This window comes from Callithrix jacchus, chromosome 6 (assembly GCF_049354715.1).
Source record: "Callithrix jacchus isolate 240 chromosome 6, calJac240_pri, whole genome shotgun sequence".
Taxonomy (NCBI): Eukaryota; Metazoa; Chordata; class Mammalia; order Primates; family Cebidae; genus Callithrix; species Callithrix jacchus.
Genome location: NC_133507.1, coordinates 77,879,804 through 77,895,762, shown reverse-complemented (window position 1 = coordinate 77,895,762; position 15,959 = coordinate 77,879,804). Strand labels below are relative to the sequence as shown.

The 15,959-nt window shown below is 36.0% G+C and overlaps 1 protein-coding gene across 1 annotated transcript in view; it reads left to right on the top strand.

Moving 5' to 3' along the window:
* LOC103793784 (fibrous sheath-interacting protein 2) overlaps nt 1-11,300 on the top strand; it is a 99,277-nt gene extending 87,977 nt beyond the window's left edge. The window contains 4 exon segments of the mRNA XM_035304896.3: nt 6,495-6,541; nt 8,806-8,849; nt 10,012-10,072; nt 11,103-11,300. Of these exon segments, the coding sequence (XP_035160787.3) occupies nt 6,495-6,541; nt 8,806-8,849; nt 10,012-10,072; nt 11,103-11,236 (286 nt within the window). The 3' untranslated portion in view covers nt 11,237-11,300.
* The last annotated feature ends 4,659 nt before the right edge of the window (nt 11,301-15,959 follow it).

Here is a 15,959-nt window from a genome sequence, read left to right as displayed (position 1 = left end):
GAAGAGTCTGAGAAAGAAACAGATTATTTTAGGGGAAAAATGGCTGAAATGTACTAAATTTGAAGAATTATAAATTCATACACAAATTCTAGAAGCTTAACCTCAAGCAGAACAAACACAAAAATACCACATCAAGACACATATTAAACATTCAGAAGACAAAGAGAATATTTAAAGTAGAAAAAGGAAAGTAATACATTATGTACAAATAACCCTCATAATATTATTAGTGGTTTTCTCATTAGTTATAAGCCAAGAGACAGTTAGATGATATATTTAAACAGGGAAAGAAAAAAAAATATGGTCAAACAAGAACTCTACATCCAGAAAAAAAATGTTCTTCAAAAATGAGGAGAAATTAAGATATTCCAAGACAAGAAAAAGAGCTGAGGGAATACATTAAAACTAGACCTACGTGGAAAGAAATACCAAAGAAAGTTCTTCAAGTTAAAAAGAAAAATGAAATAATACTAAACAGTATCTCAGACACATATGAGACTACATAATTTTTAACAAATGTAAATACATGATCAAATATAAAAGACAGTATTATAATTTAGCTCATATATCCACTTTTTAATTTCTAAGGAATTTAAAAGACAAATGCATAAAACAGATTATAAATTTATGTGAATAGGTACAGAAAATGAAAAGATACAATTTGGGACCTCAATAACAAAAACTGATTATGGAGTAAACGTGTTAAAGAGTAGAGTTTTTGTATGCAATTAAGTTAACTCAGTATCAATTAAAAAACAGAATCTTAGCTTTAGGATGTTATACATAATCCTTGTAGTAACCACAAAGAAAATATCCATAAAATATACATAAAAAGAAATTAGAACTGAATCAAAATGAGTCACTAAAAAGCTCAACTAAATACAAAGGAAGACAGTAATGGAAGAAATGAAGGACAAACTGTAAGATGCAAAAAACAACAACATGGCAAAAGAACATCTTTATTCTAATTACTTGAAGTATAACTGGGTTAAACACTTTAATCAAAAGATATAGAATGACAAAATGGATTTTAAAAACAGAATCCAACTGTACATTATTCACAAGATATTCACTTTAGATCTAAGAATACATGTAGGTTGAACGTGAAAGAATGGAAAAAAATACACCATTGCAAATAGAAACCAAAAGCGAGAAAAAAAAATAGGACATTATATGATGATAATAGCATCAATTCACCAGGAAGAGATAATAATTAAAAATATATATAAATGGTCTCCAGCTTAATGATAATTCAACTTACAATTTTTTAACTTTATGACAGTGTGAAAGCAATACACATTCAGTACAGTATTCAATATATTATACAATATTTTGAACGCTTTGTGTTAGATGATTTTGCTAAACTGCAGGCTAATGTATGTGTTCTGAGAACATTTAAGGTAGGCTAGGATAAGCTATGATGTTTGGTAGGTTGGATGTGTTCAATGAATTTTCAATGTATCATATTTTTCATTTAAAATGGGTCTGTTGAGAAGTAACCCCATTGTAAGTTAAGGAGCATCTGTATGCATCAACATCAGAGCTCCAAAATATATAAAATAAATACTAACAGAATTGAGCAGGAAATAAACAGCTCTACAATAATAATAAAGGACTTTAATAGGCCATTTTAAATCATAGAGAGACAACTAAACAAAATAAGAAAATAGAGGATGTTGGCCAGGTGCAGTGGCTCAAGCCTGTAATCCCAGCACTTTGGGAGGCCGAGGCGGGTGGATCACGAGGTCTAGAGATCGAGACCATCCTGGTCAACATGGTGAAACCCCGTCTCTACTAAAAATACAAAAAATTAGCTGGGCATGGTGGCGTGTGCCTGTAATCCCAGCTACTCAGGAGGCTGAGGCAGGAGAATTGCCTGAACCCAGGAGGTGGAGGTTGTGGTGAGCCGAGATCGCGCCATTGCACTCCAGCCTGTGTTACAAGAGCGAAAACTCCATCTCAAAAAAAAGAAAATAGAGGATGTTGATATAGTTTGGCTGTGTCCCCATACAAATCTCATTTTGAATTGTTGTTCCCATAATTCCCACATCATGGGAGGGACCAGGTTGAAGGTAATTGAACCTGGTAATGGAGGGTAATGGGGGTAATTATCCCCATGCTGCTTTTCTCATGGTGGTGAATGAGTTCTCATGAGATCTGATGGTTTTATAAGGGGCCTTTCCCCCTTTTGCTTGGCACTTCTCCTTCCTGCCACCAGGTAAAGAAGGATGTGTTTGCTTCCCCTTTCACCATGATTGTAAGTTGCCTGAGGCCTCTCCAGCCATGTGAAACTCTGAGTCAATTAAACCTCTTTCCTTTATAAATTATCCAATGTCAGGCAGACCTTTATAGCAGAATGAGAACAGACTAATGCAGATGTGAATAACACTATAGATTCATTGAATCTATCAGATATATTTACATAAAACAATAACAAAATACACCATTTACTCAAATGTACATAGCACACATAGATAAACTAACTGTATCTTAGGCCCCAAAATGAGTCTTTATAAATTTTTAAAAGTTTGAATTTATACAAAATATATTTTTAAATTACAAGGAGACAAAACTAGAAGTCAACAGCAGAAGAAAGCCAAAACAGCTTAAAATATGTGAAAATTAAACAATATACAATACACTATCTACCAATGAGTCAAAAAAGAAAGGATAAGGAAACTTACCAAACTTAAGGAATACAACAAAAGCAATGTTAAGAGGAAAATTTGTAGCTGTGAATTCTTTATTAATAAATAAGAAAGATCTTACACCAACAACCTAAATTTACACCTTAAGAAACTAGAAAAAGAACAAACTAAAAGGTATTAAATGAAAGAAAATAATAAAGATTAGAGCAGCAATAAAATAAAGACTAAAAACACAGTAGAGAAAAATCAATAAAACCAAGAGTTGGTTCATTTAAAAAAAATCAACAAAATTGACAAGTCTTTAGCTAGATTGCCTAAGGAAAGAAAGACAGCCAAAATAATAAATGAAAGAGTAAAATAGCAACTGAGTTTACAGAAATAAAAAGGATTATACAAGGATACTATGAATAATTGTGTGTCCAACAAGTTGGATACTCCAGATGAAATGGATAAATTCTTAGAAATACACAACCTGTCAAGACCGAATTATGCTAATCATATTGAAAAAATTTAGAAATAGTAAAGAAATTGGAACAATAACTGAAAAACCTCCTAACAAAGAAAAGCTCATGACCAGATAGTTTCACTCATGGATGTCACAAATTTTAAAGAATTAACACTAAAATCCCTCAGACTTTTCCAAAAAATTGAAATGAGGAAGTACTTCCAAAGTCATGATGCCATCATTAGCTTATTATCAAGACCAAAGACTGCAAGAAAACAATACAAACCAATATTACTGATGGATATTGATATAAAAGTCTTCAACAAGATATTAGCCAACCAAATTCAGCAGTAGATTAAAAGGTTTATAGATCATAACCAAGTTAGATTTATTTCAGGAATGCAAGCAGGTTTCAATATACAAAAACCAATAATAGGCCGGGCGCAGTACTCATGTCTATAACCCCAGCACTTTGAGAGGTTAAGGCAGGCAGATTACTCAAGCCTCAGAATTTGAGACCAGGATGGACAACATGGCAAAACCCAATCTCTCCAAAAATATATATACAAAAAATAGCCAGGGGTGGTGGTGTGCACCTGTGGTCCCAGCTACTAAAGAGGCTTGGCCAGGTGAATTTATTGAGTTGAGACTGCAGTGAGCTGTGATAACACCACTTTGCTCCAACCTGGGTGACAGAATGAGACCCTATCTCAAAAAAGAAAAAAAATCAATGTAATACATCACATTAACAGAATGAAAGGGAAACATACACACACACACATACACACACACACACATCTCAAATGATGCAGGAAAACTACTTGACAAAAGTTCACACTTTTACATGGATAAAAAGACTCAGCAAACCAGAAAGAGAAGGACACTGCCTCAGCATTGTTAAGGTCATATATGAAACATCTACAGCTAACATTGTCCTCAGGGTAAGGAAATGAAATATTTCCTCTGAGATCAGGGACAAACAAAAAACAATGACGACTTTCGCTGCTTATATTTAACATAGTACTGGAAATGCTAGTCAGAAATATTAGGCAAGAAAAAGAGGGATAGGCATTCAAATTGGAAGAGCAGAAAAGTTATTGTTTATAGATGACATGGTCACAATGTAGAAATCTCTAAAGAATACACAGAAAAAAACTATTATATTTAATAAATTAATTCAGCAAAGTTGCCAGATATAAAATCAAAACAAAAATTAGCTGCATTCTATATACTAACAACCTAAAGACAATTAAGGAGAAAAATCTATTTATATTAATAACAAGCAGAATAAAAAAGAATATATTTAACCAAGGAACTGAAAGATGTGTACTTTGTCAACTACAAATAAGTAGAAAGATATTTCATGCTTATGGATTGGAAGATTTAATATTGTTAAAATGTTCATTCTACTAAAGTAATCCATGGAATCAATGGAATCTTGATCAAAATACCAAGTTGTTTTTTTTTTTGTAGAAATAGAAAATGTATCCTAAAGCTCACTAGTGTCTCAAAGGACCTTTAATAGGAAAACAACCTTAAAATAGAACAAAGTTGCAGATGTTTCATTTTCTGATTTCAAATCTTACTACAAAGCTATCATAAACGGTTGATACTGACATATAGACTTATAGAGCAAGGAAACGGAATAAAGAGCCGAGAAATAAACCCTTCCGTATATGATCAAATGATTTCTACCAGGAGAACCAAGACCATTTAATGGGGATGGGATGTTCTTTTCCACAAGTTGTGATGGGAAAATTAGATACTCACATGCAAAAAACAAGCAAAGAAAAATGAAGGGGAACCCTTACCTTAAACTATATACAAAAATTAACTCAAAATGAATCAGAGATTTAAGTATAAGAACTAAAAAAACTTCTGTCAGAAGACATGGGAGAAAAGCTTCATGACATTGGATTTAACAATGCTTGTTGTTGTTTTTGTTGTTATGATACTAAAAGCACAGGCAAGAAAATAATAGATATATTGTGCTTCATTATAATTAAAACTTTGTGCTTCAAAGGACACCATCAACAAAGTGAAAAGTCAACCCACGGAATGAGATAAAATATTTGCAAATTGTACGTCTAGTAAATAGTTAATATTCAGAATATGCAAATAATTCCTATGACTCAACATCAGTGAGACAACCCAATTAAAAATGTCCAAAGGACTTAAATAGACTTGAATATAGGCAATATAATGATTTTTAATGATTTCCCTAATCATTAAAGAAATGCAAATCAAAATCACAAGATTCCACTTTCAACACATTAAGATAACTAAAGAAGAAACTAAGAGAGGGAAGGAGGGAGGAGTGAGTGAGGAAGGAAGGAAAGAGGGAAGGAGGGAAAGAAGGAAGAAAGGGGAGGGAGAGAGGGAAGGAGGGAGGGAAAAGAAAACAAGAACTGGTAAGGGTGTAAAAAATTGAAACCCTCGTACATTGATGGTGGGAATTTCAATAGTGCAGTCACTGTGGAAAACAGTATTGAAGGGTTCTCAAATATTAAACATAGAGTTACCCTATGATCAAGCAATTCTACTTTTGTGTACATATAATAATTAAAAGCAGGGACTGAAACAAATATTTGTACACCATTTTTCACCATAGACAAATCCCAATGTCCACTGATAGATGAGAAAATTAGCTGGGCACGGTGGCGCGTGCCTGTAATCCCAGCTACTCAGGAGGCTGAGGCAGGAGAATTGCCTGAACCCAGGAGGCAGAGGTTGCGGTGAGCCGAGGTCGCGCCATTGCACTCCAGCCTGGGTAACAAGAGCGAAACTCCATCTCAAAAAAAATAATAATAAAAAAATAAACAACATGTGTTATAAATATTCAATGTTATAAATATTCAGCCTTAAAGGAAGGATATTATGACACCCATTACCAGATGCATGAACTTTGAAGATATTATGCTAATTGGGATAGGTCAGCACAGGTCAGCACAAAAGGACAAATATTTCATGACTCTCATAACTCATATGAGTTTCTAGCATAGTCAAAATCATAGACAGAAAGGAGAAAAGTGGTTTCCAGGGGATGAGGAAAGAGGGAAATTAGGTTTTAATGTTTAATCGGCATAGAATTTCAGTTGAGAAAGGTGAAAAAGTTCTGGAGCTGGATGATGATAATGGTTGCACAGCACTGCAAATGTACTTAATGCTACAGAACTATACACTTAAAATGGTTAAAACTGTAAATTTAATGTATGTATAACCACAATTGTAAAAGTAGGGGGAAAAGTCAGAAATCATTTTCATTTGATTTGGAATCTCAGTGAATAATATACTATTTCAGGTTTCTTTCCATATGAAGAATAACTGTTCTTTTGCTTAACCAGTAAGTTCTTCATTTATTAAATATACCTAAAGTGATGTTCTTTTTTCTTTTGTTTTAGTGAGGCTGAAGATTGTCATTCAGATCCAAGTGCCAAAATATTAGAAGGTTGGATTCTTTCTTCTGAAATTAGAGAGTATTCAAAAAGAAATGTTGTTTACTGCTTTGATAATTTTTTTTAGTTATCAAACTAAAAACTATTCCCTATTTAAGCTCCTCCTCTGTATATTTCTGGCTCAATCCATTCCAATCACCCTAACCTCTTTGCTGTTCCTCAAACATTTTATACATTAATGCTGATCCTCCTGTAGTACTTTCTCACCTGTATCTGCATATCCTTACTTTCAGACCTTGGCTCAAATGTCACTTTCTCAGTGAGGTCTTCTCTGATCACACTCTGAAACTGCAACTTAATTCTGATTGTGGTGCTACCTATCCCAGTTCTTTGCTTTACTGCATGGCACTTTCTGTTTATTGTGTATTTTAATTGTTTTTTGACTATCTCTCCAGAATGTAAGCCTCATACAGGTGGAGATTTATGTCTGTTCACAGCTGTATCACCCAGAGCCTAAAACACTGCATGGTTTATAGTAGATACAGGCATTTAATGAGATAGGAGAGACTATGGGAGGAACCAAAGGTGAAGGAGGAGCACACGATTTCTTTTTTGGTTATGTGAGTTTGAGGTATCCTTTAGACATTAAAGTTGAGATGTCACGTAAGCAATTGTATATTTAAGTCTGAAATTCAGTGGAAAGATCAAGGCCAGATATATGCATTCCTAATTCATAGAATATACAATAAAATCTCAGATAACTTAAATCTGAACATCTGGGCCCCACAAATAACAGGAATATTTCTTTGCCGCTTCATCAAAATAACTTCGTAGTTTTTCTGGGGATTTGGATGCCCGTATACCCTAGAAACTTAAAAACATCTTTGGAATCATGGCCCTTGTAGCAAACCCAAATGTCCTCAATTATTTAAAGCAGTTTGTTCAGTCATGTGCAATATAGATACAAACATTTTTTAGGAAGATTATCAAGCAACAGTGAGATCTTACCAATTTTATCACATAATTTAATCACTTCTCATATTTGAGCTGATTGACATTTTACTATTACTTTTTTTTAGAACCCATATTGGCCCAAAGGATATTTTAGATAGGTATCCCTTTATCTGCATATTTCTTTTGTTGGCTTTTGATGAGTGTAGCTGTATAAAATGCATCGTGTTTTCTTATATGATCTCTCAGTGGCCCCTTGTGAGATAGCCAGGGAAGACAGTCTCATTCCCATATCTGTATGAGAAAATGGAGTCAGAGAAGTTAGATGTTCAATGTTCACAAAGCTCTAAGTAACAAAGAAAAGATTCAAATACAGGTTTTCCGTCTTAGCAGGTTAGCTGCTTCCCCAGCAGTGGGTTCTTGTGAAGCTTCTCTCAGTGTCATTTCTATCTCCTTGACTGAATTTTCTTTCACTCAGGCAACTTTTGGTTCTGTAGATTCCACCAATTTTCTCCAGGCATTGTCTCAAAGCTCTCCTGATTGTCCCGAAAGTTACTATTTAATAATATCAGTACTCTCCTCTTTATTCTAATGAGCTGCTTTAAGTATGCACAGAAAGTGGTAGAGCTGGAAGCGCTATTAAGAATTGTCTATAATCTCTCATTTTACAGGTAAACAAAGAGGCTTATAGGGATTGAATGGTTGTGCATAGATACATAACTGCTAAGTTATAGAGCTTGCCTCTCCCACTATGTTACATTTCTTTCTTTCTTTCTTTCTTTCTTTCTTTCTTTCTTTCTTTCTTTCTTTCTTTCTTTCTTTCTTTCTTTCTTCCTTTTTCTCTCTTTTCTTTCTTTCTTCTTGAGACAGGTTTTTGTTCTTTTGCCCAGGTGGGAGTGCAATGGCACAAGCTTGGCTCACTGCAACCTCTGTATTCTGGGTTCAAGGGATTCTCCTGCCTCAGCCTCCCAAGTAGCTGGGATTACAGGTGCCCACCACCATGCCCAGCAAATTTTTGTATTTTTTTTAGTAGAGATGGGGTTTCACCACGTTGGCCAGGTGGTCTCGAACTTCTGACCTCAGGTGATCTACCTACTTGGGCCTCCTAAAGTGGTGGCCCAAAGTGAAACCACCACTCCTGGCCTCATCTTTCATAATTTCTAACTGAAGGGCTAAGACATGCCCCAGCATTCTAGGGCTCTCACCTATTTCAGTGTTGTTCTCAGTACATTTTAAATAACAGCTTCTTCCATCTGCCTAAATGATATGATTATTTGGTGAAAAATGATAATATGATCAGATTTCTGTCAGCAAATATATATGCCTCAGAAAGAGACTATTTTACTTTTTTTTTTAATCTCTACAGAAAGTTCTCAGGAACAAAATCTAGAGAATAGAAGCAGTGTTGAGGTAAGTATCTTTAATTATCTTTAATTGGAATGTATTGGGACCTAGTTAAGCACAACTCGGTTTTCATAGTTCAGTCAGGGACTGTGTGTTGTGATTTGTAGGATATCAGGAAGCATTCTCCTGTTCACAATTTCGTACACCCTGTTCTCTCTCCCTAGCTGAGGTCCACCCCTGGTATATTAAAATATCTTAACAAAATCCTTTGGGGTAAGTCAGCATTCCTTGTTTAAATGCACAAAATAATATACTGTTTTTTCCTAGCATCTAAGTACAATTTCATTTATTAGCTCTGTTGCAACAGTCTCTATAAAGAGCCTAGAAAAAAAAAGTTTCCACAGATAATGTGATTATATTACCCAAGTTGAGAATCAATGCTTCACATTGTCTCTGCCCCATTTTATTCCTCAGGTATCTTGTTTACAATAACTTAATACATAAGCACACTTAAGTCTTCTTGAGAGAACTATGGTAAAACTCTTGTAATAATATCTGCTGATCTTTACCTGATATAGACACTACACATTCCTTTTATGTTTCATGTATTTAAGCCTTATTTTATTGATTTTTAACAGATGACATTTTTTCAACCACCTATCCCAGGCTATTTTATGCCTCCCTGGGACAATTGCTGCTCCTGCACTCAAAATTGATAAGGGTCTACAGAGTAAAGCTAATATTGGAGACACAATCCCAGCACTATCAGGTCCACAGAGCCACTTTATTGCTACAGAATTTGCAGTGGCTAAGATTTCAATAAAATAAAATTTGGGGTTACAAAGTGATCATCATTTCTCTCCCCTTATCATTACATCTTTTTTCAGAAAAGGATTTATAACTTTTGTCTATTCAATCAAAGGATAGAGGGGGCAGACAGAGCTTTTTCATGAGTTAATATGGTTGAACCACTGACCTTCATTTCGTTTTAGCCAAGGCCTGCATTTATAACAAGGGTCAATCTTAGGCATCTTACTTACTTCACAAAAACTATGAGCCTCAGTCTCGGTGAGCAATTATTTGAGATTGCAGAGCACAAATATATTTTATGGAAGGTGCTGTAATGATATATATATAGGTATATCTAGTGGATTTGAGGATTTATTGGTATATCTAGTGTTTAGTGTCCAATGAAAGACTCAGTTTGTATTTCTATTTATCTTGGCAGTTTATTACCATCTTTGAAAGATCCAAGGATGTTGGCAATGCAAGTTCTTCAAACATTTCAGGTACAAAATGAACTATTTTAACAACTGGTATAATTAATCTCTCAATTGTATCATTTTGAATTTAGGATTTGTGATTACTATCCTGGAAATTAGTGGCTCTGCCCTTGCATATTATCAAAATGGGGCTGAAATAATATTCTTACTGTTTGTACAAATACCAATTTGCAGTTAATTGCGTAGTTCTCTATCTGTACACCAAAGGGACAATGGATAATTTAACTAAAATGTGTCAGGCACCAGCTATCCACATTTTATTTAAGGAAAAAATTGAGAATCATTAAAGAGAAAAATGACAATAGGTTTCCAAGATTACCCGCCAGCTAATGAGCGGCAGAGCTATGTTTCAGATCCCAGTCTCATGTAGCATCATCATTGTCTACACACTCAAATGGTTGTAAGAGTAAGGTAGGTACTATGAACAACAGCAGCAGGTTGAGCAGGGGCATGAGGATCATGGGAGATGGCATGCCACCTTCGCAGGAGGGAGCGGCTACTCAGTTACTATCACTGGCATGCTGGATTGTTCCCAGTTCTTGAATTTTTCCAAAGAAGCTGGGTATAAAAATTTTATATGAAAGTTTATAACTTTTGAGGATCATTTGCTACAATCAAGAAAATATGCAATTTTAGTGGCCCTATTTACAACTTATGAAGTATCAGAAAAGTATGTAAATGATTATTTCTTTACCTATAAAATGACAATTTTGTTAAGCAGAGATGATTATATTCTTTAAAGCCTCATGCTGAATAAATGGTGCAAAAAAAATCCAAATACAAACTGCATATCTGTTAATTCTCCTATTGATTCAAAGACAACTGGGTGTCTTAGATAAACCCTCAGGAATGCTCATTTTTTTTCAGCATGACATTATGGGCTATTTTAGTTCTCCAGAGGAGAACAATTTTGAAATTTCAGAAAGCCTGGACTCTATTCCCAGCTGGGTCACCATTTACCCATATAAACTTAAGCAAGGTATTTGACATCAGCATCCAAAAATAAAGATGTTCTTCTTGTTTACTTTGTCCACAGAAACTCCCAAGCCCGGTGTCTCCAAACAAGGATCTAAAATGCTGGCAAAAATGTCTTCAGCTTTGTCAAAGGTGTTTTCTCGATATAATACCAATATTTCCAGATCTTCACCAACTCACCATGATGAGCACTAAAGCTTTTGTACCTGATATAAGCATGCTTACTTCTCTTAGAAAATAAAATGATTTTTAAAGCATAGTACAGTGTCTTATAAGATGATTCCCATACTACTGAAAATAAAAGCAAAAAGTGTAAGAGGGACCAGTAAAACAAAGGTTTAATGTGGGTAACCCCCCATCTAGGCACCAAGGAAGGACAGCTAAGGAGATTCCCAGCACAATTAGTGCCTGAAGAATATTTTAGTTTATAGTGTTACTACTCAGTTATTTCCTTTTGTATTATCCTTTATATATAATCATATATTAGTTTATAGAATGAATACCTGAAGAATATCTTACTACCCAATTATTTCCATATAATATATATGTGTGTATATATAAAATTATATCTTAGAGTAGACATGGTACAGAGCATGAATTAAGGAATAAGCAGCTTATAGTCAGAGGAATGTCTGGATCAGACATGATGCAGAGCATGATTTAAGGGAAAAACAGTTATACCAGGACAGGAATCCATGGCCCAGGTGGCAGCGTTCAGTATTGTAAAGATACCCGCTGTATGGCAGGCTTGGGGCAAGAGCCACTCCTCCTGATAAAGGAGTTGTAGTACCTTGTGTGGAGTTGTAGTACCTTGTATCCAGTTCTTGTGGAAGGCTGTCCTCAGACTGGCAATCCCATGAGGGACCGAGGGCTTAAAACCCCTCCAGTATAATCACGCCTTGGTGACTGTGAACTTTTTTTTTTTTTTTACTTTATTTATTTATTTTTTTTTATTGCATTTTAGGTTTTGGGGTACATAAGCAGAACATGCAAGACAGCTGCGTAGGTACACACATGGCAGTGTGTTTTGCTTCCTTTCTCCCCTTCACCCACATTTGGCATTTCTCCCCAGGCTATCCCTCCCCACCTCCCCCTCCCACTCCCACTGGCCCTCCCCTTTTCCCCCCAATAGACCCCAGTGTTTAGTACTCCCCTCCCTGTGTCCATGTGTTCTCATTTTTCATCACCTGCCTATGAGTGAAAATATGCAGTGTTTTATTTTCTGTTCTTGTGTCAGTTTGATGAGGATGATGTTCTCCAGATTCATCCATGTCCCTACAAACGACACAAACTCATCATTTCTGATTGCTGCATAATATTCCATGGTGTATATGTGCCACATTTTTCCCATCCAGTCTATTATCAATGGGCATTTGGGTTGATTCCAGGTCTTTGCTATTGTAAACAGTGCTGCAATGAACATTCGTGTACATGTGTCCTTATAGTAGAACGATTTATAGTCCTTTGGATATATACCCAGTAATGGGATTGCTGGGTCAAATGGAATTTCTATTTCTAAGGCCTTGAGGAATCGCCACACTGTCTTCCACAATGGTTGAACTAATTGACACTCCCACCAACAGTGTAAAAGTGTTCCTTTTTCTCCACATCCTCTCCAGCATCTGTTGTCTCCAGATTTTTTAATGATCGCCATTCTAACTGGCGTGAGATGGTATCTCAATGTGGTTTTGATTTGCATCTCTCTGATGACCAGTGACGATGAGCATTTTTTCATATGATTGTTGGCCTCATATATGTCTTCTTTCCTAAAGTGTCTGTTCATATCCTTTGCCCACTTTTGAATGGGCTTGTTTGTTTTTTTCCTGTAAATCTGTTTGAGTTCTTTGTAAATTCTGGATATCAGCCCTTTGTCAGATGGGTAAACTGCAAACATTTTTTCCCATTCTGTTGGTTGCCGATTCACTCTAATGACTGTTTCTTTTGCCGTGCAGAAGCTGTGGAGTTTCATTAGGTCCCATTTGTCTATTTTGGCTTTTGTTGCCAATGCTTTTGGTGTATTGTTCATGAAGTCCTTGCCTACTCCTATGTCCTGGATAGTTTTGCCTAGATTTCCTTCTAGGGTTTTTATGGTGCCAGGTCTTACGTTTAAGTCTTTAATCCATCTGGAGTTAATTTTAGTGTAAGGTGTCAGGAAGGGGTCCAGTTTCTGCTTTCTGCACATGGCTAGCCAGTTTTCCCAACACCATTTATTAAACAGGGAATCCTTTCCCCATTGCTTGTTTTTGTCAGGTTTATCAAAGATTGTATAGTTGTAGATATGTTGTGTTGCCTCCGGCGCCTCTGTTTTGTTCCATTGGTCTATATCTCTGTTTTGGTACCAGTACCATGCTGTTTTGATTACTGTAGCCTTGTAGTATCGTTTGAAATCCGGTAGTGTGATGCCCCCCGCTGTGTTCTTTTTGCTTAGAATTGACTTGGCTATGTGGGCTCTCTTTTGGTTCCATATGAAGTTCATGGTGGTTTTTTCCAGTTCTGTGAAGAAAGTCAATGGTAGCTTGATGGGGGATAGTGTTGATTCTGTAAATTACTTTGGGCAGTATAGCCATTTTCACGATATTAATTCTTCCTAACCATGAACATGGAATGTTTCTCCATCTGTTTGTGTCCTCTCTGATTTTGTTGAGCAGTGGTTTGTAGTTCTCCTTGAAGAGGTCCCTTCCGTTCCTTGTGAGTTGTATTCCAAGGTATTTTATTCTTTTTGTAGCAATTGCGAATGGCAGTTCGTTCTTGATTTGGCTTTCTTTAAGTCTGTTATTGGTGTAGACGAATGCTTGTGATTTTTGCACATTGATTTTATATCCTGAGACTTTGCTGAAGTTGCTTATCAGTTTCAGGAGTTTTTGGGCTGAGGCGATGGGGTCTTCTCGGTATACTATCATGTCGTCTGCAAATAGACAATTTGACTTCCACCTTTCCTATTTGAATACCCTTTATTTCTTTTTCTTGCCTGATTGCTCTGGCTAGAACTTCCAGTACTATATTGAATAGGAGTGGTGAAAGAGGGCATTCTTGTCTAGTGCTGGATTTCAAAGGGAATGCTTCCAGTTTTTGCCCATTCAGTATGATATTGGCTGTTGGTTTGTCATAAATAGCTTTTATTACTTTGAGATATGTTCCATCGATACCGAGTTTATTGAGGGTTTTTAGCATAAAGGGCTGTTGAATTTTGTCAAATGCCTTCTCTGCATAAATTGAGATAATCATGTGGTTTTTGTTTTTGGTTCTGTTTATGTGGTGAATTATGTTTATAGACTTGCGTATGTTGAACCAGCCTTGCATCCCCGGGATGAATCCTACTTGATCAGGATGAATAAGTTTTTTGATTTGCTGTTGCATTTGGCTTGCCAATACTTTATTGAAGATTTTTGCATCTATGTTCATCATGGATATTGGCCTGAAGTTTTCTTTTTTTGTTGGGTCTCTGCTGGGTTTTGGTATCAGGTTGATGTTGGTCTCATAAAATGATTTGGGAAGGATTCCCTCTTTTTGGATTATTTGGAATAGTTTCAGAAGGAATGGTACCAGCTCCTCTTTGTGTGTCTGGTAGAATTCGGCTGTGAACCCGTCTGGACCTGGGCTTTTTTTGTGTGGTAGGCTCTTAATTGCTGCCTCGACTTCTGCCCTTGTTATTGGTCTATTCATACCTTCAGCTTCCTCCTGGTTTAGGCTTGGAAGGACACAGGAGTCCAGGAATTTATCCATTTCTTCCAGGTTTACTAGTTTATGTGCATAGAGTTGTTTGTAATATTCTCTGATGATGGTTTGAATTTCTGTGGAATCTGTGGTGATTTCCCCTTTATCATTTTTTATTGAATCTATTTGGTTGTTCTCTCTTTTCTTTTTAATCAGTCTGGCTAGTGGTCTGTCTATTTTGTTGATCTTTTCAAAAAACCAGCTCTTGGATTTATTGATTTTTTGAAGGGTTTTTCGTGTCTCAATCTCCTTCAGTTCAGCTCTGATCTTAGTTATTTCTTGTCTTCTGCTGGGTTTTGAGTTTTTTTGATCTTGCTCCTCTAGCTCTTTCAATTTTGACGATATGGTGTCAATTTTGGATCTCTCCATTCTCCTCATATGGGCACTTATTGCTATATACTTTCCTCTAGAGACTGCTTTAAATGTGTCCCAGAGATTCTGGCATGTTGTGTCTTTGTTCTCATTGGTTTTGAAGAACTTCTTTATTTCTGCCTTCATTTCATTGTTTACCCAGTCAACGTTCAAGAGCCAGTTGTTCAGTTTCCATGAAGCTTTGCGGTTCTGGGTCGGTTTCTGAATTCTGAGTTCTAACTTGATTGCACTGTGGTCTGAGAGGCTGTTTGTTATGATTTCAGTTGTTTTGCATTTGCTGAGCAGTGCTTTACTTCCAATTATGTGGTCAATTTTTTTTTTTTTTTTTTTTTTTGGGGGGGGAGGAAGGCAGGAAGGAAGGGAAGAAGGACGGTAGGGAGGAAGGAAGGGATGAAGGAAGGAAGGAAGGGAGGAAGCGGGGAGGGAGGGAGGGAGGAAGGGAAGGGAAGAAAGGAAATCAGGCAATGAAAGAGACATTGCCGACCTGGATCTAGAGGTTTACAAGTTGATTTATTTTTTTTTGAGAGAAGGAAAGAAAAAAAAAAAAAAAGTAAAGGAGAGGAAGAAAGAGGAAGAGAAAGAGGGAGAGTAAATGGAAATATTGCTTTATTTTGAAAAAAATTGGGTATTAATAATGGCCAATCAATGTTTCATTTAAACTAATGGGTAGGTGTGATGTGGTATTGACAAGAATGTATATTTTGTGTATTTGAAGTGGAGAGCTCTATAAATATTTATTAAGTTTACTTGTTCTGGATCTGAGTTCGAGTCCTTGATATCCTTATTAATTTTCTGTCTCATTGAATCTAAGTCTCCTATCTGGGTGTTAGGA